This window comes from Hyperolius riggenbachi, chromosome 1 (assembly GCF_040937935.1).
Source record: "Hyperolius riggenbachi isolate aHypRig1 chromosome 1, aHypRig1.pri, whole genome shotgun sequence".
Lineage (NCBI taxonomy): Eukaryota > Metazoa > Chordata > Amphibia > Anura > Hyperoliidae > Hyperolius > Hyperolius riggenbachi.
This window is the reverse complement of record NC_090646.1, coordinates 370,921,246-370,947,468: the sequence shown is the minus strand read 5'-3', so window position 1 is coordinate 370,947,468 and position 26,223 is coordinate 370,921,246. Positions and strand designations below refer to the sequence as shown.

Genomic DNA, 26,223 nt, shown 5'->3' with positions numbered 1-26,223 from the left:
TATGTAAAATGTTTCGTTCAATCTAAATGTAAATTGAAGTGTGTGCATTTAATGCATTACAGTCAAGACCCACAGCGCTAAACTAAGCAGACAATGGCCTCAATTCACTAAGCAGATTAGACTAGTCTACTGATGGTTTGGTGTAAATCAGTTGCATCAAAAGGGAATTCATGTTTGTCAAATGTTTTAGACCCGTTTTTAGACCTGGTGATAAAACATTTGGTAATTAGGTCAGTAAAGTAGGGGAAATGATCAAAAGATGCAATTCACAAATGAGTAGCTATGACTGACAGAAATCAGCTGGTCTGATCTGTCAGAAAAAGTGGGCGTGGTTACTTCTTTGCCTTTGCATCTTTTGATCATTTCCCCTGCTTTACTGACCTAATTACCAAATGTTTTAGACCAGGTCAAAAAACAGGTCTAAACATTACACCAAACCATCAGTAGACTGGTCTAAACTGCTTAGTGAATTGAGGCCATAATCTCTTATTCAATTCACACACACAAAAAAAAAGTTTGCTCCTAGGTGATATTTTCACTAGTGACGGTCAAGTAGATGCAAATAACTGATTTAGTGCAAATTTGTGCAGCTTGAAAATGAACCAATGAAATCCTGCTGAGGTAAAATTGGATTGGTTCATTTTCAAGCTGCATAAATTTGCATCAACTCTAAGTTATTTGCATCTACTTGACCATCACTAATTTTCACACTTTATCATTAAAATGCCTTTTAAGCCACCAGCAAACAAAAATATAACTGAATGTTTTTTGAGAGTGCTTTTTCACTGACTTTTTGGTAATTTTTTTTTTATTTTATTGCATCGTGCTGAAAAGTTATTTTAAACAGAAGATGAAAAATGATCTAAAAGAAAAATGTATCAGAAAAAGTGAAATGAATAAGCGCCATAGATTTGTAAATCATCTTTTACATAAAGAAAGCAAGCCAGAGTCCACCTTTCTGTTTCCCAAGCATCTGGCCCTATCTGGTCACTAAGGCACACCAAAGCAAAGAAAGCTTTCGTTTTACAGAAAAATACTATGCTAACGACAAACAGAAACACAAAGACAAAACATATAAATATATAAGAAAATATTGGTAAAACAAACAATGTGATAGTGTGCTTACAAATATCAGCATTAAAGGGGAACTCCAGTGAAAATAATGTAATAAAAAAGTGCTTCATTTTTACAATAATTATGTATAAATGATTTAGTCAGTGCTTGCTCATTGTAAAATCTTTAGTCTCCCCGATTTACATTCTGACATTTATTACATGGTGACATTTTTACTGTGGGCAGGTTATGTAGCTGCTGCTAGCCGTTTTGGCTGTTGGAGACAGCTGTAAACAGCCATTTCCTGTCTGTGAACCTTGTTACATTGTGGCAAACTGTCAAAAGTACTGCAGTCCTCAGAGCTTCTTGTGGGAGGGGTTTCACCACAATATCAGTCATACAGCGCCCCCTGATGGTCTGTTTGTGAAAAGCAATAGATTTCTCATGTAAAAGGGGGTATCAGCTACTGATTGGGATAAAGTTAAATTCTTGGTTGGAGTTTCTCTTTAAGGGCCCGTTTCCACTTGTGCAGTGCGAATTAGTCGCAGAAAACGCAAAACGAATTAGCACGCGGATGCGAATTTTACCACAAATTCGCGGGTGTTTTCGCATAGGTTAGTAAGTATGCGAATTTAACCATGTCAGTGCCTGAGTGCTTTTACATTGATTTTATGCGAAAACACCCGTGAATTCGTGGTAAAATTTGCATATAAAAACGCATACGAATTTCCTATTAAATACATTGCCTTGCGGTGTGCGAATTCTGATGGCTCTGCCGTGCAGATTTTTCCTGCACACAAAACCGCACAGGATTTCTGACAAGTGGAAACAGGCCCATCCACTTGTATTGTCTATGCGAATCCGCATGCAGATTCGCTCTAGTGGAAACGGGCCCTTAGGCTACGCTCCACCTGGGGCCTGCTACCTCTAGCTCAGAGAAGGAGATTTCCAGTTTGGCCACGATTAAATCAATTCTCCTCCTCCGTTATCTTGCAAGATATGGATTCTCATCTCAACTACGAAATATATTTTTAATACCTACCATGTAAAAAAAGCATTTAAAATATGTCACTTGAGGACAATAATAGTATTTTCTGTAGGGCTGTGGAGTCCGCACAACAATCATCCGACTTCAATTCCTCAGTTTATGATTCCACCAACTACGACTCCTTTAAATTGCATGGAAGTGGGAGAGTGAGGAGAAGCACACCTTACCATAGCAATTGTTATCATGGATATAAAGCCACATCCTGTATCAATCATGCAGTCGAACGGGGTTGCTTGTGTTGGAACATTTTAAGCATTAGCGTACCTTTGTATTTTTTTATGTACACCACAGAAGCATTTTAACTAAACTTAGTATACAGCTGTATACAGCCCCATCGCCAAGGGAGTTTTCCTCTTATGCCCTCGTCGGAGTGTACATACCTCCTGATGCTGAGGCCATCTCACAGTGAGAGACGTCCCTCCAAGACTCTCTGTTCATCATCATGGGCGACTTTAACAGGGCCAACCTTCGCCAGGAACTGCCACGCTATCACCAGCATGTAGAATGCTCCACTACGGGCCCGAACACCCTCGACCACTGCTACACGGCACTGAAAGATGCATACAAGGCGGTGCCGGGAGCGGCTCTTGGCTCCTCCGACCACTGTATCATACATCTTATCCCAACTTACAGGAGGCGCCTGGAATCGGCAAAACCAACCCTTAAGTCCACCAACGTGTGGTCAGACGAGACCAAGCTCCGACTCCAGGCCTGTTCTGACTGCACGGACTGGAAGTCCCTGTAAGCGCCAAACCTGAACGAATGGGTAGATAATGTTGCCTCATACATCAGGTTCTGTGAGGACTCTTGTGTACCATCCAAATCCTTCAAGGTCTACCAGAATAACAAACAGTGGTTCTCCAACAAACTACGGCAACTGCGGAAGCACAAAGAGGTTGCACACAGGTTTGGCAACCAAGAGGAATACAGGAGGGCGAGAAATGACCTAAAGCGAGAACTGAGAGCTGCCAAAAAGGAGTATGTTGAGAGGTTGAGGCACAGCCTGCACTCAAATGACTCACGGGCTGTATGAAAAAGGGCTCAAGGCTGCCACGAACTACAAGCCTCGCCCCCAACAGGCACCACCCAGCACTGAACTAGCGGAAGATCTTAGCAAATTCTACTGCAGGTTTGAGGGTCAGGAAACACCTGGGGAGCACCTAGCAACACCTACTCCCCCTCTGGGCCCTAAGAACGACGCCATAGACCAATCCCCCCCCCCCTTGGTGGTGGGGGGAGCCGAGGTCCTGCTCCTCCTGTCAACACTAAACGCCAGGAAAGCCTCTGGCCCTGACGGCGTGTCCCGTCTGCCTGAAAACCTGCTCTCGGCAACTTGCCCCCATCCTCTCCTCCATCTTTTGCAGGTCACTAAAGGAAGGCAAGGTCCCCGCATGCTTCAAAAGGTTTACTATCATACAGGTCCCCAAGAAGCAGGGTGTTTCCGACCTTGAATTCAGGCCCGCGGCACTAACATCCATCATCATGAAAATCCTGGGGTGTGTGGTCCTATCCATCCTGAAACTCTCCACTTTGCCCCTTCTGGACCCCTACCAGTTCGCCTACAGGGCAAACAGGTCCATGGACAATGCCATAAACATCTGCCTGGAGCTCATCTATGACCACCTTGAAAGACCAGATGCGTATGCCAGACTACTACTCCTGGATTTTAGCTCAGTCTTTAATACCATCTGCCCTCACATTCTCCAGGATGATCTAACTGCATCCATCCTGGCCTACACATGTGGATCACGGACTTTCTCACCAACAGGACACAAGTCGTCAAGTTAGGCGATATTCACTCAAAAGTAAATGACAACAAACACCAGTGCATCACAAGGCTGTGTCTTGTCACCACTGTTCTCCCTCTACACGAACAAATGCAGATCCATGGCATGTCGGCCTGGTCACAAAGGATAATATCCAGGAGTACTGTCAGCAGGTGGAGAGAATCTGCCAGTGGTAAGGAGAACAGTCTAGTGCTAAACACGACAAAAACTGTTGAGCTGATCATGGTATTCAGGAAGGCTGCTTCCACCCCACCTCCCATCTTCATCGACGGCATGGAGGTTGCGAGAGTACCATGCTTTCTTCTTCTGGGCACTACCATCTCAAATGACCTCAGCTGGAGAGCCAACATCACTGCTATCCAGCAGAATGCCCAGCAGAGACTTTACTTCCTATGCCAACTGAGGAAATTCAGCATGGCCCATGAGGTTCTAAAAAGCTGATACTCCTCCACCATTGAATTCTCTGCTCTTCTATCTTGGTCTGGCATGCTGGCGCCAACGACAAGTACAAACTCCAGAGGGTCATCAGGACGGCGGAGAAGATCACTGGGAGACTCCTCCCCTCACTTGCCCACCTATACAACACAAGGCTGCGATCTAGGGCACTGAGGTTCGCAAACAACCTTTCCCACCCAGGCAACCGCTATTTCAATCTGCTTCCATTGGGCCGGAGGCCTAGGGCCATCTCAACAAGGACTGCTAGGCACATGAACGCATTCTTCCCCTTGGCTGTCAGACTCCTAAATTCCCTCTAAATACTTCCAACAACACTCCAACCTCCATTAAGGAGCCACGGCCTGAGCTGTGACACTGCCAATCAATCGACCATGCCTCAGGACTGACTAACTATGTAAGACTGGATCTGTGTGTGGACAGGAACCACAGGATGATCCGTTATGTATGAACATTGTAAACTGTTATTGTTGTTCCTCTCCTTGATGTCTTTTGCATGCACGTGAACCTATTATGTATGTCTTCTTTTTGAGCTATGTATTGTGCCAAATCCAATTCGGGCATAACCCTGTTATGCTTGGCGAAAATAAACGACTCTTATTCAATTGAATTAAAAACTTACTGAAGGCTTCTACCAGCCTCCTGCTCCCACCCCATCACTAAGCGATTCTCCGGTTCCCCGCAGTACCCTACTTTTGTTTTGATCCATGGCCCAAAGTCCATGCTGCTCCTGATCGTGCTCCCGTAGACGGGAGCACTCTGCGCATGAGCAGTACAAAAAAAAAAATCACTGCTGCGCATGCGCAGTGATCGAGGACGCGCATGGCCGCACCTGCGCAGTGGCCATTGACTCACCAGTCCGCCGTCCAGAAGAGGGTCGCTGTGGGGGACCCTGGAGGATAGCCTAGCAATGGTGTGGGCACAGGACCTCTGCAGGGGGCTGGTAGAAGCCCCAGGTAAGTTGCACTTTTTTTTTATTCATCAGTTTAGGTTCCCTTTAACATCGAATATATTAACAAAAAATATTGTGGAGTATATACTTACTTTTAGAATCATAATTCTGTAAAACATTTATTGCAGTTTACATGATCTTGATGCCCATTAATGACGCAATCTTGATTGTACAATCTTACCACTAGTAATATGAGGGACTACCTAAGGTGTCCATTCAAGTATACCCATTTACTACATAGGTTTGGTAAGATTGTACAATCAAGATTGTATCATTGATGGCCTCCTTTAGGTCTGTTGTTGGCAGGATTGACGGGCTTACCTTTTTGCGCACTCCTTCCTGTGCACTTGACAGCTTGAGAAGAACAGGGGGCAGGAATTTGGAGATAATACTTTGCAGCTGTTCATCTGTTTCTGCATGGCCAAGGCGCAAAAACACTCGTTCAAGTTGATCTGTTCACACAAACATTTTCAAATATTAAAATAGGACATTGCATTTGTTGTGCTTACCTACTGTACAAGTACATAATCCTGACATTAATTGCTCTGTCAAAACATCACACTATTACCAATCAGGAAGCAGAATGTGATTGGATGCTGCCAGCAGACAACAGGTTACAGAGCAGTGGAATGATGCTGTGGATAATGCCACTGGCCTTTCATTTTTACATGGAACATTTAAAGTGACACTGAAGCGGAAAAAAAAAAACCTCATGATACAATGAATTAGTTGTGTAATAATTATTAGAACATTAGTAGCAAAGAAAATAGTGTCATATTTTTATTTTCAGGTATATAGCTTTTTTTGAACATTGCATTCTCTAATAATTGCAGTTTCCACAATACGCTCGGGATTTTAAATGATCTCACAGAGCGAGCAAGTGACCCTTTAAACTTTTCCCTGAAGAAAAAAACAAAACAAAGAAAGAAGAAACAATGGGAGACAGCTGAAATAAGGGATTCAAAAGTAGCAGTGCTCACAGAAGCTCTTTTGCATAGATAACTGAAGTTTCTTAACTCTTCCTGTACTGGAAACAATATGAGACGCATATCTGTGCTAATAATGTTTTATTTCTTAGCAGTACTACACATACAAATTGTTATAAGTTTATTTTCACTACAGATTCCTTTTAAAGCAACCCAGACCTGGAAGAAATATGGAGGCTGTCATCCTTAAGGTGGCAACTAACAGTACAATTCTTAGTGAAAAATCGTTTGAGTGATCAGATAATTCTGATCGGATTGGTTGTAAATAATCTCTGTTGATGGGCACAATCGATTACAAACAATTATAAACACGTCCGATCGGTTTGTTGATGGTGTAGTGAACAATTTCACTTCCGACCAATATCTGATCGCTCAAATGATTTTTCGCTAGAAATTGGATCATTAGTGGCCACCTTAACACAGTTTTAAAAATGACTTTTCCCTGGCTGTAATTATCTTCCTTCCGCAACACGCATGTAGTCAGAGAAGTCACTGTGGAGTCAGAATAGATGATCTGCCTACCTGTTCTAGGACAGTGACTAAAAGTGCTCACACATCAGGAAATTATGGGCAGATTCGACAAAGAGACAAATTTATCTCTAAAGGAATCTGATTCGAGATAAATTTGTCTGTTCGTCAAAGCTGTCTATATACTGCAGGCCGATTCCTGCCCGATTTCAGCATGAAATCTTAAGGGAATCGGCTGTGCCCACCACGTCCACCTCACCGCTGCCCCCCTAAGGTATAAATGTGCCCCCGTGTGTTCATTTATACATTACCTGTCTGTAACCTCCGGGCGGCGCTCCGTACACGCCACTGGCGCATAGCGTCTGACGTCAGACGCTATATTTATACATTACGGTGGCAGCAGGGTTTAGTTGCTCGTTCCAAAATCGACCACCATACCGCCACACAACAACTTTGGCCCGACATTTTGCATCAGGCGTGATCGACTAATGCGTATTGTTGATCGGGCCTGCAATTGACAGCACCGATTTTCAACCAATTTGATAATTGAATTGGTTGGTCGACTGGCCACCAAAGTCGTCTGATGTATATGCACCTTCACAAGGTTTTGGTACAGAGGATCCTCACTACAGCTGGGTACAAATAATTTTAGAAGACGGACAGCAATGGCTCCTTCCACATTATTTTTTACCTCATGTTTCCTGTAAAGCCTACTTCTCCGTCAATCCAAACTTACCTAAAAGTGTGACCTTCCCCTTAGGCCTCTTACACTATACGCTAAAAAACAAAAAAAATATAACTTTCCATATCAGTGCATTGTGAAAAAGCTTTCAGTTAAAATGCGTATAGTGCATACATGTCAAACAGCGGCCCGCGGGCCAAATTTGGCCACCAGAGCCATTACATTTGGCCCCCACATGGTTTCCCCACTTTGCATTAGGTTTGGCCCACTCTAGACCACCAGGGAAGCTATATTGGGGGTGAAGCCCTTGATCCACAGTGAAACCACATGGGGTAGTTAGGGGAAAGTACTACACAACAGGGAACTTTATAGGGGAGGGGGGACCACTAGACACCAGGGAACTGTATAGGGGTTAGAGGGGGGCATTAGACACTAGGGAACTTTATAAGGGAGGAATGTGGCCAGTAGACATTGAGGATGGCCCACGACTTGGTCCCAGGGTTCAATTTCAGCCCAGTTTGTATTTGAGTTTGACATCCCTGGTATAGTGTGAACTGAGCCATAGTGAAACATGGACATTACTTTGAAAATCAGTTGCCCTTTCAGTTGCAATTGAGAGCAACTGAAAGGACAACTGTTACACACATTTAACTGAAAGCTTTTTCACAATGCACTGCTGTGGAAAGTTAAAACGCATCAGTTTTTCAGCGTATAGTGTAAAAGAGGTATTACTCACATATACCCAACTTCTGGGTCCAGCAAGACAGCCAATCAGCCCTTAGCCAGTTCAGCTCTGATTGGTGCAGTGCAAACTACTCCTCTGCCTTCAATCCCCTGTGTAGCATTCCAAGAACCCTTTCAATACTGCTACATTGCTGCACTCTCCCTTGCTGTATCACTCGCCAAAGCCATGCCTCCCAGGGTTGCCAACTCATCCCTTTAATTACTGACACATATGAATCATACAGGTTTTGTGGCTATTTAGATGCAGTTAATGCACTGGTTATGTGCAAATAGCCCCAGAACCTGTATAAATTAGATGTGTCAGTAATTAAAGGGATGAGTTGGCAACACTGATGCCTCCCTTCAGACAGACATATATAAAGGCGGGCGGGGGTGAAACTGTGGAACTAACAGTTGATATGGGATTTAAATGAGAGCTCAGAGTGCAGGGTTACCCTCAGACAGCAAGCTTTAGAAGTTGAGTTTATTGGGGAATTTTCTACAATAATAGTACCCGTGAGTGGAGGAGCAGAGAGAAAGGGAGGGAATATCACAATCTCTGGTTGGCTTATGTAAAGTTTGAGGCTACGGGATGACATGAATGCAAAAACAGCAGACAGACAGTCAGGGACTCGAGATAATATAGAGTGGTCAGGAGCTGAGAGAAACATTTCAGCGTCAACAGCGTAGAGGTGATACTGAAAACTAAGAGATCGTATTAATTGTCCCAGGTCACGAGTACAGATGGAGAAGAGAAGAGGGCCTAGAATGCAGCCTTGTGGTACACCAACAGATAGCAGGCATAAAGATGAATTAGTGTTAGAATAAGAGACGGTGAAAGAGCATCTAGACAAGTACGAGGTAATACAAGAGAATGTGCTACACCAGAGGTGAGCAAATTTGTGCAGAATCGGTCACAAACAACTAGAATCTGTATTACTCTCTCCAGAGTTTGTGTGGGGGCGAAGACGATTGCGTTTAACTCACCCAATTGCCCGTTCCACTGGTGATCTTCATGGCAAAAGTGGTGTCATGTGACACACTGGTACATAATGACAGCATGTCACATGACTCCGCCAATGCCATGGAGATCGCCACTGGAACGAGTGATTGGGTGAGTTCCTTGTGTTGCATGCTGAAATGATGGCGGGAGGAGAGGAAACTGGCCATCTAGCAGCAGGCCGGCTTGCCTTAGTTTGCCCAGGCCTGTGCTAGGCCCTTTACACCCAGTGACGAGTGTCTTGGGAAGCAGAGAGAGAATAGACAGTGTTAAAGGCAGAGGAAAGGTAGAGGAGTATTAGCCATACCTACATTGTTACATCACTATTTTGGGTACCATTGTTGATCACTATAATGTCCCTGTGCATTGTTTAATGTTGTAGTATCTCCCCTTATCTATTGTACAGTGCTGTATATGTTAGTGCTTTATAAATAAAGTTTAATATAATAAAAATACTGCTGAACTCTGACTACCACCCACTACCGACCAGTTTTTTAAGTAATAAAATAAAACCTAAGCACCTTTAGGGCCCTTTTCCACCAGCGCAAACGTTTGCGCTGGCTAATTCGCAAAAACGCAAGCCGCTAGCGATTTTACAATCGCTACGGTTTGCTTTTTAACATAGGAATCGCGGTAGGTCATTTCCACTACCGCGATTCATTTTTGCCGGGAACGCTAACGCGCGGCGGAGCGATATTTGCCGCGATTTTGCTATGCAGTGCATAGCATAGCAAAATCGTGGCCGCGAACGTCGGGGAATCGCCGGTAATTGCGATTCAGCAATCGCTAGCGTTCAGCGTGAACGCTAGCGATTGCTAGTGGAAAAGGGCCCTTACAGTGGGGAAAAGGCTCAAGAAAAAGCATCCCCTCTAGAGGCAGTATTGGAGCAGCTATAATCACAAGCTTTTTAGGGGGATTGTTTAAAATGAAAATAATTTAGCACCAATAGGCATGGGGTAACACAGAGTTTAACAAAGCCTGCAGTTCAGCTACAAGCAAGCAAATTGTATTTCAACATAAGGCAATAAACATAACAGTGTAAAATCATATTGTGCCTGTTAAGGTTTAATATAGCTACTATAGAAATGATTCATGTTCAATGTGCATACCATGGGCTTAACAAATAGCAGATGACATGTCAGTCTTTGCAGCAGTAACTAATTTTATCTCTGAGCCGGTGCAACAAGCAGAGTCACAATATTTCAAGCTTCCATTGCTCATTCATCAGTTGCTGAAATCACAGCTTAAAGCATTCTTATTAGGGGAATTCTCTCATCAAACACAAACTAAAAATGTTTTATTATATTTTTCAAAACTCCTATGGCTTCCTGCTACAGTATTATCTCTGATAAGGTAAACATTTGGGTATAGTAAACTGCCTCTCCAGGTCCTGGCCTGTCTCAATTATAAGTCAATGGGAGCAACGCCTGGTATAGTAAACTCGATATAATAAAACTGTTATAGTAAACATTATTTGGCCCCTACGTGATGATGACTCTGAATATAGTAAACAGTGGGTGGGGCAAGCATTATATGTCAGTGTGAACAGTGTCAGAGTGGGAGGTGGAAAAAAACTGAGGAAATCCACCTGTTGGCCAAGCAGCAGTAACCCGGTGTTATTACTCCCAATAGAAACCTGCAGCAAGTCTTTACTGTGAGCAGCAACACATGATTACCGCTGCTTGGCCACCACGTGGATTTCCTCAGCTTTTCCAGCTCCCAGTCCGACACAGTGTAAAACCCATGGTCTGCTGCTCTCTTCAGGCTGATTGCAAGTGAGTTGATGCATTTTTTTTTAGCCAAGAACAATGGCACTGGCACATCTGTAACACAAGAACAATGGCACCGGCGCTGGATATATAGTACTGCGCAAATAAGCAGCGTGCAGGAAAATGAGAAATAATGTGAACATTCAAAAATAAGCAATCACCGATAAAATGATTGTCAGGCATCCCATGGGACTGTAGGACTACCGGTTATCTCTTTACTTATTAGGGCCCATTCACACTTGCTGATCGCAAACCGCTAGCGATTTTGCTAGATTTTGCTCTGGCATTTTTTGGCGATTAATGCAAAACAAAACAAAAAAAAACACCATTCACACCTGGTGATTTTTTAGCGATCGCGTTTCGCACTTCTATAGCACTAGAAGGCAATCGCCGGGAAATCGCCTGAAAATGGTGCTGGCTACGCGTTTGCGGGCGATTTGCAGCGATTAGCGCAAATCGCCCAAATGAGAACAGGCCCATAGACTTATTACCCTAGCGCTTTGAAAAGCGCTAGCGTTTGAGCATTTTGCTGAAATCGCCGGCAAAACGCTCAAGTGTGAATGGACCCTGAGGAATGACGCTCCTGGTAGGGTGTGGAGTGCAGTACAGGTTACTTTCAGTTGTAGTGCAGATCAGAGCGGGCCTACTCACTGCAAAAACTAAGGAGAGTAGAGTGCTATGCGGAGGTATCGGAGTCATTCACATTACGGATGAGAGTGGCTTATTGTGATTGGCTGCATTTTAAAGAAAGGCTTCATGATCGGTTCAAATGTGAGCAGAAAGTTTTGCAGGGGACATGCTGCAAGTCTCGTCCCTGGAGGTATCGGAGTCACTCACAGGAAGCAAGTGGCTGCCTCTATTTAGTGGCAGCTGTGTCATGGAAACTGTACTAGCGATTGGTCTAAAATAAATAAAATTGGCACGCTCCACAATCCTACCAATAGTTCCTGTCCCAGTCACTGTAGGCCTGCTGCATCAGTGTAATGTCACATCAACCAGGGCTGTGGAGTCAGTACAAAAATCTTCCGACTCCAACTTCTCAGTTTATGAAACCTCCGACTCCGGGTACCCAAAATGGCTCTGACTCCTTAGTCTAATACTTACCAGGGTTGTGGATTTTGTACAGAATCATCCGACTCAGACTCCTCAGTTTATGAAACCTCCAACTCCGACTCCAGGTACCCAAAACTGCTCCGACTCCGCAGCCCTGACATCAGTATCAAAATTATTAAAAACTTGTAAAACCATGCGCTGCCTCACAGTCCACAGATTTCAACCATATGCAGGCTTTCAATCCGGTCTTCCACTTCAATGCACCTAAGAAAAAAATATAACAAACAAAAAAAACAGTTCATCGCATAGGGTGTAATGCTCCAGGAATCTTCCACCATATAATGCCCATGTGGTGTGTTACAACTTCACCGCCTATATGTGTTCTACCACCACTAGTGACCATTCTCACCTTCTGATATGGCTGCCCAGACCCACAGACAGCTCATTCAGCATGATAGCCCATGCACTGGCTCTCCAACTCCTTGCACCTCTCTACGATCCTCATACACATGCAATAAAAACTGGGATACAATCATAGCATAGAGTGCTTATAACTTCTATACGGGAAACCACTGCCAGGTCCATCACCGTGTGTTTATTACTGGGGACCACCTCATCAGTCACTGTGCACCCAGCACCTCCAGGGACTGTGCTCACCTTTACTATACGCTGCCCAGACCCACAGATAGCATCAAACACGTGTATGCACAGTCCTGCTGTGACTGATCAATCCCCCTCCTGGCGTCCAGCAGTTCTTCACCACAGAATGAAATATATCCATTACGAACCAGAGTAATACATCCTTTATCTTGCTTCACCAGCATATCTGGACTTCCTCAATGGCCGCCACCTCTCTGTGTTCCACTCCGCGTCCCATCAAGACCGTGTGGGTCTGGGCAGCCATATCAGAAGGTGAGAATGGTCCCTAGTGGTGGTGGAACACATATAGGCGGTGAAGTTGTAACACACCACACAGGCTTTATATGGTGGAAGATTCCTGGAGCATTACACCCTATGCGATGAACGGTTTTGATTTTTATTTTTTCTGAGGTGCATTGAAGTGGAAGACCGGGTTGAAAGCCTGCATACGGTTGAAATCTGCGGACTCTAGTTACTGTTAGGCCTCGTTCACATCTAGCTAATGCAGATGGATGTGCGATCTGAACGCAACGCGTACGATCGCACGCCATCTGCGCCGCTGCGCTGCTGATCCCATCCATTGACAGTGATGGGATTAGCTCTGCGCTTCCGGGCAAAATGCATGCAGCAGTACGCAAGCGCTTCCCAGCGCATCGTACTGCTGCGCAGCGCAGTAGATGTGAACGGTAGAAGGGCAGTCAATACCCTTCTGCCGTTCCGGCGGTACGCAGGGTGTCAGCGTTGCGCAGCAGCACTTAAAAGCACCCTAGATGTGAACGAGGCCTAAGGCAGCGCATGGTTTTACAAGTTTTAGGGATTTGTCCAGCCTGGCTATGCAGCCCTGAGTTATACTTAACCTTGTAGTCCACCAAATGTGCAAGTGCTTGTACTGTACTTACAATGGGAGGACAGAGATAATATACCAGGGCATGCTGGCCCAATTCAAGGACAATTTCTGATATAGTAAACCACATTTCCTGGTCCCTTGGAGTTTTCTATAATGAGATTATACTGTACTATAAAAATATATGTACGGAGAAGTAATTCACATTTATATTAGTGTCAAAGCAGATAGAAAATCAGTGAAGACCTCATATTTGTAGCAAAATTACCACAAACCCTCAAGAGGAACACAAAAATACAGCTAAGTAGCAGATAATACCAGTGTTGATTTTTTTTTAGAAAAATGACTACATTAGTGCATATGCTAGGCTAAACACGACAGACGCGAACAGTTGGGGCCATCTCTGTAGAGGAGCTAGCAGGTGTGCAGTCACCCCAATGCATTGCTGAAGGAACCGAGTGCTGGATCATCTTGTGTGAGCACATTGTTCCCCTCCTCACCCTGCCTGCTAGAAGCTGACCGTTCTGTACAGTCACCCCCTCTCCATAGCAACATAATGCATCTCTAGGCTTTATCTTAGCAATGTGTCCGGACAACACATGGCCGCAAACTGTCGGCCCAGGTATCAAGCCCTGATAACTATGTGCGATATTCATTCTGCTTTCATATGCACCTTATAGTGGTACTCAATTTTCCTTACCAAATAGCACTGCAAAAAACACTTTTGCTTACAGGATAGAGATTTAAACTTGAGTAAAATGAAGCAAATATTCATGTACACTTGAAAATGCAAGACAAGAACTTCAGGTGGTAGGCAATCTACACTGAAAGCACACCTGAAGTGAGAGAGGGACGTGAAGGACGTGAAGGCTGACATTTCCTTTTACACAATGTCGAATGCCTGGCTGTCCTGCTGATCTTCTGCCTTTAACGCTTTTAAAGAGCAACTGTTAGGCATGAAAAACAAAATCAATTCTCTATTTCTATCTGTTGATCATATAAAAGGAATGCTAAAAAGGCAATGCATAACTTCAATCTTACTTTTTTATTGCAGAGATTAATGTCCCTAGCTTCTTAGTACGCAGCCAGTAATCAGCCGCAAAAGAGAAGTTGCAGTGCAGGCTGGGACGGGGTTTCTGCACAGACACAGCTAGTTCAGCCTGATTGGCTGCAGCCTGTGTCACTCTCACTCCTTTTCATCTCACTGGCTGCCTCCCATGACTGTCCGTGTCTGCCCCCTCCCCACACTCCAGCCTGACAGGCATCTCTGCCAATTCATGTGGGCAGTGGCCACCACCACTGCACAGCATCCTTGGGGACCCCCGTCCCTGCTACCATTTCCTTAAGGATTCCCTGCCTGAGAAAGAACGCTCGCTATTGTTGTGGGGAGGAGGGGGGAGTAAGGGAGGAAATGACCTCACCATTGGCTTCAGCTGGAGGGAGTAAAGATGGCCCCTGCCAGCGAACAGAATTCTCTCCATTTACTTTTTATTTTATAAAGTTCACTGAAATCAACACTTGGACCGTGCAATACACGTTATGTAAGTAGAGCTAGTATTTATCTACTTATATATGTCGTTTTTTTATCTGGCATAGTATGGCTGACATCTCTTTAACCATAGACCCTGACCTGAATGCGATACCAGCCTACACCAACAGAGTGAATGGATGCTTCAATTTGTGAGGGGAGGATTGTTGAGCAATTAGATCACTCAGTGGTCATAGAGAGAATGAATATGCCTCTGGTGACTGCTCTAAAGGTAGCCATACACTGGTCGATTTGCCATCAGATTCGACCAACAGATAGATCCCTCTCTGATCGAATCTGATCAGAGAGGGATCGTATGGCCACCTTTACTGCAAACAGATTGTGAACCGATTTCAGCCTGAAACCATTCACAATCTGTTGTGGTGGTGGTGGTGGTGGTGCTGCCACCGCTCCCCCCGCCCGCATACATTACCTGCTCCGCCGGCGCGACTCCAGTCCCCAGGTCACTGCTGCTCTGTCTCCGCTCTGGTCTCCAGGTCCAGCATGCTTTACTTCTTCCTGCCCGGCAGGAAGTTTAAACAGTAGAGCGCCCTCTACTGTTTAAACTTCCTGCCGGGCAGGAGGAACTGAAGCATGCCGGAGACCAGCGCGGACACGGAGCAGCGGTGACCGGGGGTAGTCGCGCCGGCGGAGCAGGTAATGTATGCGGCTCTATTGCGTCGGTCGTCGGGCACTCGAACGCCGCTAGCAACGCGCTCCCTACCCGCTGGCGATCGATGGTAATTTTCCGCACGGAGCGATCGACGGGATCGGGCGAAATGGATCGAAATTCGGCGTGTAGCGCGAACGATTGGCAGCAGATTCGATCCCAGTGATCGAATCTGCTGTCGAAACGGCGGCAAATCAGGCCAGTGTATGGCCAGCTATAGTCTCGTTTGCCTGGAGCTTGAAGAAGGGGACAACTCCAATTTACTAGGTTAGCAACATTTCTGTATGTTCATCTCATGTCACTTCGGGGGCCCTTTAAAGGTTGTAGATCAACTTGAAAATATGATGTCCAAAGATTAATAGTCACATGTAACCAGCTGGTTTACAAGTAAATGCATTCCACCAGTACTACTTGCTAACAAGCACATAACTTTAAAGTCTGAACTTGCCTTCGGGGAATAATCTCAGGTGTGTTCTAATATCACATTCCATCAGACAAATCTATACTGTATGTTTCTGTTGTGGTGGAACTACTGTAAGCACAGGAAGTGCATTACTCAAAGGTCTTCAGAGTGGTGAGACCTGTAGCCAAAACCTTTGTTTCTAAGGTTGGCTCTTGTAAATTTACAGTTTTGGGGCATTGATTTCAGTACAGTGTAGCCCGAGGTGCAGGATATTTCTCCACTGCGTCATGAATCACGATTCTTTTCACTGGAATGAAAAAAAAAAGTGTGGGAAGACAAGGTCTGGGCTGGTGGTGAGCATGGGCTAGGGTAGGCCTCACACAGCGGTGAATGTTAGTGGATGAGCTGTCACAGGAGACCTGGGTTTGAATCTCAGCTCTTCCTGTTCAGTAAGTCTGCATCTATTCAGTGACCTTGGGAAAGACTCCCTAAGGGCCCGTTTCCACTAAGTGCGAAATTTGCATTGCGAATATTCACATTGAAACTGTAACCAATGCATGTCAATGGAGTCATATCCATTGAATGCGAATTTGCCATTGCGGTGCAATGCATAAAAAATATGGATTGCATGCTGCAGAGTTCTGCAGCATGCATCCGTTTCCCATACAATGATGGATAGTCACATCCGGATTTCCACAATGTTCTCAGAAAAATCGTGGAAATCTGCATACAGAAAAATTGATGCAGAATGCAACATGCTAGTGCAGTGATCTGCAAACTTGACTCTCCAGCTGTTATGGAACTACAAGTCCCACAATGCATTGCAGGAGTCTGACAGCCACAGTCATGATTCATAAAGGCAAATGCATTGTGGGACTTGTAGTTCCTTAACAGCTGGAGAGCCGAGTTTGCAGATCACTGTGCTAGTGAAAATAGGCCTTAACACTTCTACTGCTTATGGAGCACACCCTAGTGGCTGCAGCTCTGGCGCTTTGAGTCCACCAGGAGATCTAATGTTCTGTGTCTTGTCTTGATGTTAAAATGCTACTTGGTCCTCCCTTATGTGACAGCACCCCAGCCTTGTGTTTTGGTACAAGGTAATTAAAACTTGACTGGCCACCTGGATGACTCAGTACCTTACACACACCGCACGACTGCCCACTTAGGATATTAAGAGTAAGGTGGCCCTGATGGGTAATGGGTAGGGATGGTCGCTGGATTCCGCAGAATTGTAAATTCCGCAATTTCAGCCGGAATTTGGTGATTCCGGTTCAGATATGACGGAATGGAATTGCTATAGGGCTAAAACAGATTTCCGCGGAAAGTTTTAAAATTCCGCGAAATTTTACGGAATTCAAATTTGTTTCCCCACCAAACTGATTTCTGCCTGAAAACAAGTATTTCTACTCCCTTCCTTCCTCCCTTCCTAGGGTCTCATCTTCCAGGGAATTGTAGTATTTCAAAAGCCAGCTTACATAGCTTGGCCGGGAATTAAACCCAGGTCTGAGTGCGTGGTAGGTAGCTCTCTTTACCACTATACCACCACCAACACTACATGCTGAAACCAGCCTAGCATGTACCATTATGATATATCCAAGAGAAAAAGGAGCTTGCTTAAGGATTTGTCGCATGTCAAAAGCCAACTCACATTGGCTGGGAATTGAACCCAGGTCTAGTGCTTGGTAGGTTGCTATCCTAACTATTATACCACCAACACAACACACTACAATGCTACATGCTGAAGCCAGCCTAGCATGTACCATTATGATATATCCAAGATAAAAATGAGCTTGCTTAAAAGGAACCTAAACTGAGAGGCATATTGATGTTTCCTTTTAATCAATACCAGTTGCCTGGCAGTCCTGATCCCTTTGGCTGAAGTAGGGCTGTATCAAACACCTGAAACAAGCATGCAGCTAATCCAGTCTGACTCCAGTCAGAGCATCTGATCTGCATGCTTGTTCAGGGGCTGTGGCTGAAAGTATTGGCAACAAGGGATCAGCAGGAGAGTCAGGCAACTGGCATTATGTTAAAAGGAAAATCCATATCCTTCTCAGTTTAGGTTCCCTTTAAGGATTTGTAGCATGTCAAAACTCACATTGGCCAGGAATAGAACCCAGGCCTACTGTTCTGTAGGCTGCATTCCTAACCATTATACCACCAACACAAACATACCTACAATGTTTACATGCTGAAGCCAGCCTAGCATGTACCATTATGATATATCCAAGAGAAAAATGAGCTTGCTTAAGGATTTGTAGCATGTTGAAAGCCAACTCACATTGGCTGGGAATCGAACCCAGGTCTAGTGCTCGGTAGGCTGCTATCCTAACCATTATACCACCACACAACACACTACAATGCTACATGCTGAAGCCAGCCCTAGCATGTACCATTGTGATATACCCAAGAGAAAAATGAGCTCTCCTCATTAGGACTTGATGCCATTGAACTGAATTTTCAGCTTAAAACCATCAACGGATACCGGCAGGATTTCACAGGCAATTTCGGAATTCCGCCAGATTGAAAAAAGCAAATTCCGTTCCGACCAAACGGAACGATCAATTTCCGCCTAAAATTATGGAAAATACAATTCCGCGGAAAGCGGTGACTATCCCGAGAGAGAGAGAGAGAGAGAGAGAGAGAGAGAGAGAGAGAGAGAGAGAGAGAGAGAGAGAGAGAGAGAGAGAGAGAGAGAGAGAGAGAGAGAGAGAGAGAGAGGAGAGAGAGAGAGAGAGAGAGAGAGAGAGAGAGAGAGAGAGAGAGAGAGAGAGAGAGAGAGAGAGAGAGAGAGAGAGAGAGAGAGAGAGAGAGAGAGAGAGAGAGAGAGAGAGAGAGAGAGAGAGAGAGAGAGAGAGAGAGAGAGAGAGAGAGAGAGAGAGAGAGAGAGAGAGAGAGAGAGAGAGAGAGATGAATCTACCTGGCTATCTGGGTTCTTTTTGGACAACTCTTGAACACAAAAGGCAAGGCCATGCCTGGGTGGGCTTGAACCACCAACCTTGCAGTTAACAGCCAAACGCGCTAACCAATTGTGCCACAGACACTGTGTACCACAAAGACTGTGCATGCAGTTGCTGTTGAATGATTTTATGGGGATGTATGTGTGTCTTTTGGAGGGAGGAAGTAAGTCTGCTCCAAGACATTTCAGCATGTAGTGTTGGCGGTATAATGGTTAGGATAGCAGCCTACAGAGCGGTAGGCCTGGGTTCTATTCCCGGCCAATGTGAGTTGGCTTTTGACATGCTACAAATCCTTAAGCAAGCTTATTTTTCTCTTGGATATATCACAATGGTACATGCTAGGCTGGCTTCAGCATGTAGCATTGTAGTGTGTTGTGTTGGTGGTATAATGGTTAGGATAGCAGCCTACAGAGCGGTAGGCCTGGGTTTAATTCCTGGGCCTGGCCAATGTATGCGAGTTGGCATTTAAAATTCTACAAATCCCTAAGCAAGCTCATTTTTCTCTTGGATATATCATAATGGTACATGCTAAGCTGGCTTCAGAATGTAGCATTGTAGTGTGTTGTGTTAGTGGTATAATGGTTAGGATAGCAGCCTACAGGGCGGTAGGCCTGGGTTCAATTCCGGGGCCTGGCCAATGTATGTGAGTTGGCTTTTAAAATCCTACAAATCCCTAAGCAAGCTAATTTTTCTCTTGGATATAGCATAATGGTACATGCTAGGCTGGCTTCAGCATGTAGTGTTGGTGGTGGTGTAGTGGTGATGAGAGCTACTTACTGAGCACTAGACCTGGGTTCAATTCCCGGCCAAGACCTGGGTTCAATTCCCGGGCAAGGTATGTAAGCTGGCCTTTGAAATCCTACAATTCCCTGGAAGACGAAACCATCCTCCCTCTGGGAGAAGAGTGTGAGAGAGAGAGGGAGGAGAGAGGGAGGGAGGAAGGAAGGAAGGAGGGGAGGGAAGGAAGGAGAGGAGGGAAGGAAGGAGGGGAGGGAAGGAAGGAGGGGGGAGAAAAAGGACTAAGGGAACAGTCAATAGGGTCTATGGGCTACTATATAGCATAAACAAGGTTCCATTTGCAATTATTATAATTTTTCCGCCGGAATCCAGAATTCCGCAGAAAACCGTAAAAATCAGACAAAATTCTCATAGCGACGGAATTTAGCTCTGGCGGAATCCGCGAATTCTGGTGGAACGGAATTGGTTTGTTCCGATCATCCCTAGTAATGGGCAGCCTGCTCAGATGCTGTGAGTTCAATCTCTCCCCCAGGGTGTTAGGTGCATTTTAAAGTGTACGGGCAAAATCCTTTTAACCTCAGCTTCTCTACACATTGAAAATGCAAAACAGAGCATATAAAAGAAAATAAAATCATAAAACATAACCAAAATATAGTTTTTGGCAGCCCACAACTGTCATTTAACTTTACCAGAGCTCACAAAACTTCCATCCTCTCCAATGCTCTGGTCCTTCTCAATTATATTGTTTATGTTCACAACCAGATGTGGTCAGTGACATGGTAGTCATTCTCACTTGCATGGAAATTTATTGACAATTATATGCAGCTTGAGTTTGCCTGGAGCTTGAAGAAGGGGAATGCTCCACTTTACTAACAAAGAGGAGGAAACAGATTGGTCCAATTGTGACTATGGGCACCCCAATACACAGAAATATATTCAATCATTTTTTTATATAGAAGGCCTTTGTCTTGAGCAAGCAATTCCCCGGTAGTGAACTGTCCACATATATTTAAATTACAATATATAGCATCACTGGCAGTGGAAGCCATGTTGCTTTACCACTACAAGAAAATGTTGGCATAGTGTCAGCCATGCTGAACCTGTAGCAGCTAATAAAAGCTACAGTGATCTGCCCTCTAGTGACAGTCTCTGAGGACAGGAAGGATCAGAGCAGCTGATTGGCCATCTGTGCCTGAATGTCTTACGTGTGTGTCTAATGGTGAAAAGTAGTCTACTTTACTTATGGTGTTTTTCCAATATATTAAATTGCTAATTGTAAGAAACAATATGTGATAATGAATGTAAAATGTTAATGGTACACTATCTCCTTTCAGCATTAGTATGGTTGTGGTGAGCCAATAATAAAGTCCATAGGAAAATTCTGCTAATGAGATTGGGTGGACAGCACCCTCTCAACTCAAACTGTTAGGGCTCTTTCACATTAGAGCTAATTTCCAGCGTTTTAACGTAAAGTCAATACTTCGCGTTAACCAATTTTACCTTTCACACCCGACGCCGCATTTCGGTGCGTTGCGGTTCGACGCACCCGGGAGCATTTAAAGAGACACTGAAGCGAAAAAAAAATGATGATATTATGATTTGTATGTGTAGCACAGCTAAGAAATAAAACATTAAGATCAGATACATCAGTGTAATTGTTTCCAGTACAGGAAGAGTTGAGAAACTCCAGTTGTTATCTCTATGCAAACAATCCATTAAGCTCTCCGACTAAGTTAGTCATGGAGAGGGCTGTTATCTGACTTTTATTATCTCAACTGTTCCTGGACTATTTACTTTTCCTCTGCTAGAGGAGAGGTCATTACTTCACAGACTGCTCTGAAAGACTCATTTTGAATGCTGAATGTTGTGTAATCTGCACATATTAGAGAATGATGCAATGTTAGAAAAAACACTATATACCTGAAAATAGAAGTATGAGAATATTTTCTTTGCTGCTAATCTTCTAGTAATTATTCATAGTACACAACCAATTCACTATATCATTTTTTTTTTCGCTTCAGTGTCTCTTTAATCATCAGAGGCCAGCGTTTTCCCGTCGTGTGAATTAATAGCTACCGCCACTGAATGCATCGCACTGCAACATCCCGACAACACGCCACCAAGTATTCAACGCGTGCAGGAGAACGGCTCCTGCATGCGTTGTAGATTTGAAAGAGCCCTTAGGTTTCATATAGGTTGCAGTAACAATATGCTCACACTATTTGGCACTAATTTACTTTATGGGACCCAGCAGGAAACCTCATAGGGAACAGTTCTATAGCAAAAATTGACCAAATAGTGTGGGCGTAGTTTACTACCACCTATTGGAAACCTAGCAGTTCAAGAGGGTGCTGCCCATCCAATCACATTTCACTATGAGGTTTCCTGCTGGGTCCCCTAATGTAGACTAGCACCCACTATTCAGCCAATTAGAATGTTTCAAGTTGCAGAAGTTGTTGTGATTGAAGAATTGTTCCGTATGTGGACCTTCACGCTGGCTCACCTCAACCAACCCTACCTAGCTTGTAAAGTGTCACAAACTTCCAAACACAAATTACTAGATTTGTAATACAAGACGCTATGCATGTTGTAGTACCGGTCACCTGTACTAAAATGTATAATATTACAGTAGACAATTTACCTACTACCACATTACCTATCCTGGCCTGGCAGTGTCTTATTGATCATAAATTATATTATTTCTGCACACTTGTAAATAAGTATTTACAGTAACATGCATATTCTAATCACAGACTCCTTTTAAATAAATAAAGGCTTTAAACATTGCTGATTCATTTGTATTCATAGTTGAGTTGCTTTCACTTTTTGCAAAGTCCAATGACACTATTGCAAGGTATTTTGGGTTGGTTTAAAAGTACGTCTTGACATCAGACGCAAGACATGCTTGTCATGAATGATTAGAAAGTCCAGCCACACTGATGATAAATGTGTAACGCCTGCCTTCCTAGCATGTTGGTTTCACTTCCAGCCCATGACTGTGCAAGTGCAGCAGCCAGGCCTGGGAATCTTCTCCATTCACATAGGCCTATTTTTATGGAGATTTTAGCAGATATCGAGATGATCGGCTTCAGCAGCTAGCAGCAAAGCAGCACAGCAGACACAGGGCATTGCTCCTGCCAATCTCTAGCAGGTCAGAGCAGCCAGAAATAGCAAAGGCTGCAGTGGCTTCTGCCTCTCGTCTATCACACATTGCACTGAGCCCATACTGACATCAAGCCGTAGCCGGGAAGCCCCTATTCCCAGCGGCCCCAACCACACAAGCATCGCCGCCACTTACTCAGCTCGTCCTGGGCAGCGGCCGCAGCAGCAGCAGTAGGCACAGCAGCAGCCATGTTCACCGGTAGTGCTAACACAGGGAGGAGTCACAGTGGGCAGGCCCTGCTCTGGTTCCTGTCAGTCTCCGGGCTTCTTTCCTTTTTGTTATGTAGATGATTCTCATGAACTAGTGGGCATCGGAAAGGAGGCTGCAGACTCCCTGCGTCTCTATATGGAGACTGCTGGCAGTGGATGTACGATGTGCATGGTCTATTTATGTATAATAGAAGAAATCACTGTATATCAGTGCTGCCCTTATAGGATTTGCGGACACATGCGCTGTCTACTCATGTGCTATCTGCCCTTCTTCCTCCCATCAGACGGGCTTTGCTGGTAGTTGTGTGTACTTTTCCCTGTCTGGTGGGCTTTTACGGGAGTGCAACAACTGTGTGGTAAAGACGTGACATCAAGGAAGGAAACAAGATGCACTGAATTGTAGTGTTGTCCGGATCATGAACGATTCGGATCTTTGATCCGAATCTATTTTGTGAATCGAATCATCCGAAATTCCGAATCATCAAAATGAGTGATTCGGATCGCAAAGGGGGCGGGGCCAGGAGCGACACGCCCCCTCTCAGCAGGCATCAGGGTCCTGGAAGCAGAGCAGAGATGGACGCTCTGTTGAAGGGGAGGCAGCCTTGCACAGCCACAGGTAGATGAGAGAGAGGCGACATCGGTCAGGGGTCTAGTCCTGGGAAAAGAAGTGAGTGGACTCACCTAGAAAACAAATGCGTAGCGCCAAAAATGGGTGTGGTCAAGCATACTGTGGGCGTGGTCATGGGTGGGACCAAATATATATGACCTTAGCAGTGATGGAAAAGGTCTGCCGGGGAAGTTTGAGCTCTGCCGTAGTGTATCCCCCCAAAATAGATGTAATCTGACAGCATTTCACCAAAAAGACACATAATCTGGTAGAAGTTCCTCCAAAATACAGATAATATGGCAGTGGTTCCCCCAAAATAGATAATGTGGCAGCAGCAGTTCCCCCAACATACACAATTTGGAAGCAGTTCCGCAAAATATGCGAAACCTGGCAGCGGAACACCCAAAATACATATAAGCAGTGGTCCCCCAAACATACACAATCTGGCAGCATTTCCCCAAAATACGCATAATCTGGCAGCAGCCGTTCCCGTAACATACACATAATCTGGCAGCTGTTCCCCAAAATACACATAATCTGGCAGCAGCCGTTCCCCTAACATACACATAATCTGGCAGCCAGTTCCCCAAAATACATAACAGCGGTTCCACAAAAATGCAGATAATCTGACAGCAGTTCCCCCAAAATAGGTACCCCCAGCATAGGTAGCAAGGTCTATAGGTGTCCCCAGTATAAGTAGCCATGAGTATAGTAGTCCCCAGTATATGTAGCCAGAGGTATATGTGCCTAGTATATGTAGCCAGGGGTATATGTCCCCAGTATATGTAGCCAGGGGTATACGTGCCCAGTATATGTAGCCAGGGGTATACGTGCCCAGTATATGTAGCCAGGGGTATACGTGCCCAGTATATGTAGTCAGTGGTATATGTCCCAGTATATGTGCCCAGTATATGTAGCCAGGGGGATATGTGCCCAGTATATGTAGCCAGGGGGTATATGTGCCCAGTATATGTAGTCAGGGGGTATATGTCCCCAGTATATGTAGCCAGGGGGTATACTGTAGGTGCCCAGTATATGTAGCCAGGGGGTATATGTGCCCAGTATATGTAGTCAGGGGGTATATGTGTCCAGTATATGTAGCCAGGGGTTATATGTCCCCAGTATATGTAGCCAGGGGGTATATGTGCCCAGTATATGTAGCCAGGGGGTATATGTGCCCAATTTATGTAGTCAGGGGGTATCTCAGTTGCTATCTTTTATTTAAGGTTATTTTTTCGATTTTCCTTTTGATGTGCTATCTGCCACTGTTAAAATAAACCTACCATTGAAATGAAACTGTTCTGAGACTTTTAATTTCTTTGTCATTGGACAAACTTACAAAATCAGTGAGGGGTCAAATAATTATTTCCTCCACTGTATGTCCCCAGTATATGTAGCCAGGGGGTATATGTGCCCAGTATATGTAGTTAGGGGGTATATGTCCCCAGTATAGGTAGCCAGGTGTCCCCCCAGCAGGAGGGGAGCAGCGCAGAGAAGACGGAGAGCTGTGAGCAGCGGTGGAGAAGGGGGGCCATCTCCCCCCCTTCTCTCACCTCGGGGCTCTCCTTCCCTCGCTCTCCCCTCCACAAGTTATGTGCGCGGGCAGCGGGCGGGACTTACCTCTCCTCGTCGTCGGAACACCGGATCTGCATGCCGCAAGTCTGGTCTGGTTCAGACCAGAGCAGCGGCACGCAGATCCGGCGCCGGAACGAGGAGAGGTAAGTCCTGCCGGCTGCCCGCGCACATTACTTGTGGAGGGGAGAGCGAGGTAAGGAGAGCCCCGAGGTGAGAGAAGGGGGGGAGATGGCCCCCTTCTCCACCGCTGCTCACAGCTCTCCTTCCACTGCGCTGCTCCCTCCACACAAGCCAGCGTGGACGGCGTCCACCCTAGGGAAATAGTAAGTGGACGCCGTCCACGCGCGTCCACGCCCCACTCGACCCCTGACATCGGTGCCACTGCCAGATATGTGTAGAGCACACATACTGGCAGAAATGTGCTGCTCATTATAGGCTGTCTTTTCCTTAGTTGTGCACAGTGAACACATTGGAAACTTTTGGCACAGCTCGGTAACGTTACAGGCAGCATGCTGGGCTAGGACAGGGCAGGCACTGTGATTGCTGTGAAATGTGATCCTCATGCACTGCTCTATACAGCTGCACTTTACTTCTGGGAATGCTTTGGGGAATGGGAGTATACAGTAGTGATGGGCCGAACCTCCGATTTTAGGTTCGCGAACCTCCGCGGAAGGTTCGGTTCGCGGAAAAGTTCGCGAACCGCAATAGACTTCAATGGGGAGGCGAACTTTGAAAAATAGAAAAAATTATGCTGGCCCCAAAAGTGATGGAAAAGAGGTTTCAAGGGGTCTAACACCTGGAGGGGGGCATGGCGGAGTGGGATACACGCCAAAAGTCCCGGGGAAAACTCTGGATGTGAAGTAAAACAGCGTTTTAAGGGCAGCAATCACATTGAATGCTAAATTGCAGGCCT

The 26,223-nt window shown here is 45.1% G+C and overlaps 1 protein-coding gene across 2 annotated transcripts in view; it reads right to left on the bottom strand.

The window, feature by feature from the left end:
* Positions 1–23,374, bottom strand: part of ECPAS (Ecm29 proteasome adaptor and scaffold) — a 184,324-nt gene extending 160,950 nt beyond the window's left edge. Inside the window, exons 1-2 of one of the 2 annotated variants that reach the window (XM_068234316.1) lie at positions 23,055–23,374; positions 5,615–5,745 (exon numbers count right to left, since the gene is read on the bottom strand). In XM_068234316.1, the coding sequence (XP_068090417.1) occupies positions 5,615–5,745; positions 23,055–23,109 (186 nt within the window). In that variant the 5' untranslated portion in view covers positions 23,110–23,374. The remainder of the gene's footprint in view (positions 1–5,614; positions 5,746–23,054) is intronic. The other variant, XM_068234317.1, reaches the window with a different exon arrangement.
* Positions 23,375–26,223: the final 2,849 nt, after the last annotated feature.